This window comes from Sinocyclocheilus grahami, unplaced genomic scaffold (genome assembly GCF_001515645.1).
Source record: "Sinocyclocheilus grahami isolate Dianchi unplaced genomic scaffold, SAMN03320097.WGS_v1.1 scaffold236.1, whole genome shotgun sequence".
Classification (NCBI taxonomy): domain Eukaryota; kingdom Metazoa; phylum Chordata; class Actinopteri; order Cypriniformes; family Cyprinidae; genus Sinocyclocheilus; species Sinocyclocheilus grahami.
Window position 1 is genome coordinate 1384683 of NW_015505415.1, and position 5138 is coordinate 1389820.

At 37.5% G+C, this 5138-nt stretch overlaps 1 protein-coding gene across 1 annotated transcript in view; it reads left to right on the plus strand.

Moving 5' to 3' along the window:
* fh (fumarate hydratase) overlaps positions 1–2617 on the plus strand; it is a 6691-nt gene extending 4074 nt beyond the window's left edge. The window contains exons 8-10 of the mRNA XM_016288933.1: positions 236–363; positions 1932–2085; positions 2206–2617. Coding sequence (XP_016144419.1) covers positions 236–363; positions 1932–2085; positions 2206–2348 — 425 coding nt within the window. The 3' untranslated portion in view covers positions 2349–2617. The remainder of the gene's footprint in view (positions 1–235; positions 364–1931; positions 2086–2205) is intronic.
* Positions 2618–5138: the final 2521 nt, after the last annotated feature.

A 5138-nucleotide genomic window follows, 5' to 3' on the forward strand; every position in this document is an offset into this window, starting at 1 on the left:
ACTCACTCACTCACTCACTCTCTCACACGCACACACACGCACTCACTCTCACACACTCACTCACTCACTCTATCACACACACTCATACACACTCACACACACACACACACACACTCATACACACACACACTCACACACACACACAGCATTAAAGATTTGCTCAGTGCTTTAGAGTGCCTGTAGAACCACAGAAGTGTGTGTGTTATTCTCAAGTGTGTGTGTGTGTGTGTCTCAGGGAAGGTGAACCCCACGCAGTGTGAGGCCATGACTATGGTAGCAGCTCAGGTGATGGGAAACCACGTGGCTGTTACTGTCGGAGGAAGCAATGGACACTTTGAGCTCAACGTGTTCAAGCCGATGATCGTGAGTCGCCTTTCCAACTTTTCATCTCGTGCAAAGCGGCGCACATTGCTTTGAAGATATACATTTAATCAGTTCATGCATTCCCTGGGAAAAAACAAGCAACAAAATGATTCATTTTTCATGCAGAGACTTCCAGAAAGAGTTCAAAAGTTTAGAATCATTAGGATGTGTTAATGTTTCTGAAAGAGTCTCTTCTGCTCACCAAACCTGCGTTTATTTCATCAAAACAGTAAAATTGTGAAATATTATTACAATTTAAAATGGCTGTTTTCTATGTGAGTATCTGTTAAACTGTAATGTATTTCTGTGATGCGCAGCTGTATTTTCAGCATCATTACTCCAGTCTTCAGTGTCACATGATCTTCAGAAATCAGTATAATATGCTGATCTGCTGCTCGAGAAACATTTCTGATTATTATCAATGTTGAACACAGTCGTGCTGCTCAATATTTTGTGGAAACCTCTGATACACTACCATTGAAAAGTTCGGAGTCTGTAAGATTTAAAAAATAATAATAATAATACTTTTATACAGCAAGGATGCAATAAATTGATCAAAAGTGACTGTAAAGCCTTTTATAAGTGGAGTAATTATGCTGAGAATTCAGCTTTGCATCACAGGAATAAATTACATTTTTAAATGTATTGAAATAGAAAACAAATTAAATAATATCTCACAAATTTACTGTATTTTTGAGCAAATAAATGCAGCCTTGGTGACGTCAAAAACTTTTTTTAAATCCTGATTATTCCAAACATTTGTGTAAATGTCAAACAGTAGTGTTAACTTTACTGATCAATTTAATGCTGAATAAAAGTATTAAAAAAAGATTTTTTTAAATACTGACCCCAAACTGTAATGTATGCAAAGATTTATTGAATGATTATTCCGGCTCTTGGAAGTTTGTTGAAGTTTGCATCAGATGCTATTAAAGCATCCGTCTTAACGGCCTCGTTCTCATCAATCAAACCAGAGACGAATGATGAGACTATCGTGAAATACAGTGTTCACAGTGTCTCTTAATTTGATATCACAAGCAAAACCACTGCAAATATCCCAGGCCTGATGAAGGCAATATGTGAGCCTGGAGCACAAAACCAGTCATAAGGGTCAATTTTTGGAAATTGAAATTTATGCATCATCATCAAGATTTCCATTGATGTGTGGTTTGTTAGGCAATATTTGGCTGAGATACAACTATTTGAAAATCTGGAATCTGAGGGTGCAAAAAAATCTAAATATTGAGAAAATCATCTTTAAAGTTGTTCAAATGAAGTTCTTAGCAATGCATATTACTAATCAAACATTAAGTTTTGATATATTTACGGTAGGACATTTACAAAATATCTTCATGGAACATGATCTTTACTTAATATCCTAATGATTTTTGGCATAAAAGAGAAATGTATAATTGTGACCCATACAATGTATTGTTGGCTATTGCTACAAATATCCCCCAGCGACTTAACACTGCTTTTGTGCTGCAGGGACACATATAAGTTATACTGTATATAAGGCATCAGATGAGTTGTGTTAAGGGTTTAAATGTTTCGTTTCTCTTCTCCAGATTAAAAACGTGCTGAACTCTGCCCGGCTGCTGGGCGACGCTTCGGTTTCATTCACTAATAACTGTGTGTCTGGAATCGAGGCCAATACAGAGAGAATCAACAAGCTGATGAACGAGTCTCTGATGCTGGTGACGGCGCTGAACCCTCACATAGGTAACCACAGCAGAGGGCGCCAGAAATATCTGTTCAGTAATTTACAGACCTGGTGCAATATTATCATTCCTGCACAGAAGACAGTCTGGATGTCGTCAGTCGTCTCTCGCTCTCTTTCAGGTTATGATAAAGCCGCCGCTATTGCAAAGACGGCACACAAAGAGGGCTGGACTCTGAAAGCCACGGCCGTGAAGCTGGGATTCCTGACGGAGGAGCAGTTTGAGCAGTGGGTGCGACCGCACGACATGCTGGGACCCAAATAGATCGGAAGCTCACGGGAATGCTGCCTCTGTACAATAAAAGACCTGTTCTGTTCAAATGCATGTGGTTTCTCTCAATCACTGCACACTTTCAGACACCGGCTGAGCTCTTAAATCTGTCGTGACGGACGCTAAAGTTTATTTACATTTATTCATATGACAGACGCGATTCACAGTGTGTGCAGGGTTTAATATTTGATCAGTGTGTGTGAGTTACCTGTGGCTGCATTAATGTAAGATCAAGAGTATAAAGTCATCGGAAAAACTAATATTTTTATAGTTTTACGTTTTGTTTGTGCGGAGTTGTAGTTTTCATTTCATCTCTAAATGATCCAAGTGTGATGAAACGAGTGAATTAAGGCAGGTTTGTAAGAACTGTGTTTTATAAATGCTGTGCTGTGAAGAAAAATGATTAAAAAAAAGGTTCATAAGAAACAAAAAAAATACAATAAAGGAAAATAATACAATTGTAGAAAAGAATATATATATAAACTTTATATTTCAAATATATATGGGTCAAAGACGAAAAATGGTTCAAGCATAAAAACAATAAGTAATACTGCTTTAAATGGTTGTTTTCCCCCAATTTTTTAATTTTCTGTTTAATTGCATTTTTGTTTTTCTGAGCAAAAAATAAATACACATTTTTCCCCCTGATTTACAGAAGAGAGCCACTAAAATATCATCCAGTGTAACAATCGTGTCAGGCATATTTACAACAAAAATCAATTTATGACATATTAAGAACTGATTACTTTCACCCCAAATACTAATTAGTTGTAATTTTACATTTTTTAAACGTGCCACTATCCTAGCTTTTGCCCATTTGTCAGTAAGAATTTTTTACTAATTTAAAATGTAATATTCTCCCTAATTCTTTTATATATTTTAATATGTACAGGTCAGAATACGCATGTTGTTTGAATTTGTACATAAATATTGTGCCACACTGAATGACAATGTAACATTATTTCAACCAAACTGTAACATTGTATCCTCCAAAAGCTTATTTGGAACCTTAAAATAGACACTTTACTTGCATCTAATGTGCTTCTATAGACTTTCTAAATCACTTTTGTACATTTCTTTTGATGCGGACATCCCAAATACATCCATATGGCCACTGAATATAAAAGCTGCAAATATTGACATGCTTGTGTGATGTTGGTGCTGAAACAGGAGAATCCTCCGAGCGGTAAGAGAGATGTGGAGGACTCGGGCGAGCAGAGAAACTCGGACAGATCGAGTCCAGACGTGATGCGCGAGTCTGACGAGTCTGAGGATTCAGATCACGAGCTGGACATCGAGGAGGACCCACACTTCTCCATCAACCCTCAGCTATGAGTCCATCTCAGCACTGTACATACTGTATCATACTGTACATTTAGTAGCACAATTAACTTAATGTAGATTTCGATCCAAACGTGTATCTGGTGTCTCGTGGGAAACTGTGTAAATATTTTGTGTTAGTCAATAAACAATATTTTGGGGATAAATCATTCATATTTCTAAAATATTTATTATGTGCATATCCAAACTTAAACGTGCGTGTACTCAAAGTACGTGATGATCTGTCCTTTTATCTGATGTGAGCACAATAGAGCTGTGATGAATGTGCATTTGTGTTATTAGTCCCTTATCTGTTGATTCACAATGCTTTCATCATAGCAGATTATCTGTTAGTCATTAAAATCAATTAAACTCTAGCCCTTCCTGAATGAAACAACAGCACAGTTTGAGCTCTGGAGCTCCGTGATCAGCACAACAGATCTGCTCTCGATCATCGGAGCTTTCAGCTTCAGCTTATCGCCTCCAGCAAGACAAACAGGCCTGAGTTTGTGCTAATCGTGTGGTTAATGATTGGACGGTGAGAGGATCCTGGGCGATGAATCACAGCGTTCTGTGCATCGGAGAGAGTTCAACAGCCTCGCAGCGGTGAGAGTTTGCTCCAAAACCAACACCATGAGCATCGATTCGGCCTGAATTGAGAAATGCTTCACAAATCGTGATCCTGAGAAAGCAGCATGTGAACCGAAGCTCTGACCGCAGGCCCAAACACATCTTTACCTCTTGAAAATGAAGGTTCTGTGAAGAACCTTTGAAGCTTTTCAATGCACAAATGCTTCTTTAGAGTGTTTCGATGTTCTTCTAATGGTTCTTTTAAGAACTGAGGTTCTTTGAGGAACCAGAAACTCTTCTTCTATGGCATCGCTGCAAAACACGCTTTAGGGATCTTTATTTTTAAGAGTGCGTGCAAAAACCTCATGAGTGCATGTCTCAACTTTTCAAACCAAAACTTTAGATTCATTCATTTGTATTTGTTCTGTTTTCTGAACGGGTCATTTTGACCTCTTTTATTTTCCTGAAAATGCTAGAAATGTAATCGCATTGGACTAAAAGTTTAAATAAAACAATAATTTTTGTACTTTTTTGAGATTTCCCCCCCCACCTTGTTACACTTGTGGTGTCAAAAATGACCAGCCTACAAAAAAATCGCTTATAAATCTCTCATTATGCTCTATTATCACCAAATCTTGGATTCAATCTTTTTATCAAATTGTTTTCTTTCGATTAGCACAGGTTTTGTGTTTCATTTTGGAACTGATTGATTGCAGGCCTCGTTGATCTGAGCGCATGCACCTTGGTTATTGAGTGAAAAAAGCATTATTTCTAGATCATTTTCACTCCAAAACTGGTTCATAAGCTCAGATCAATGAGACCTATGATCAATCAGCTCCAAAATGAAACACAAAACCTGTGCTGATTGAAAGAAAGCAATTTGATAAAAAGATT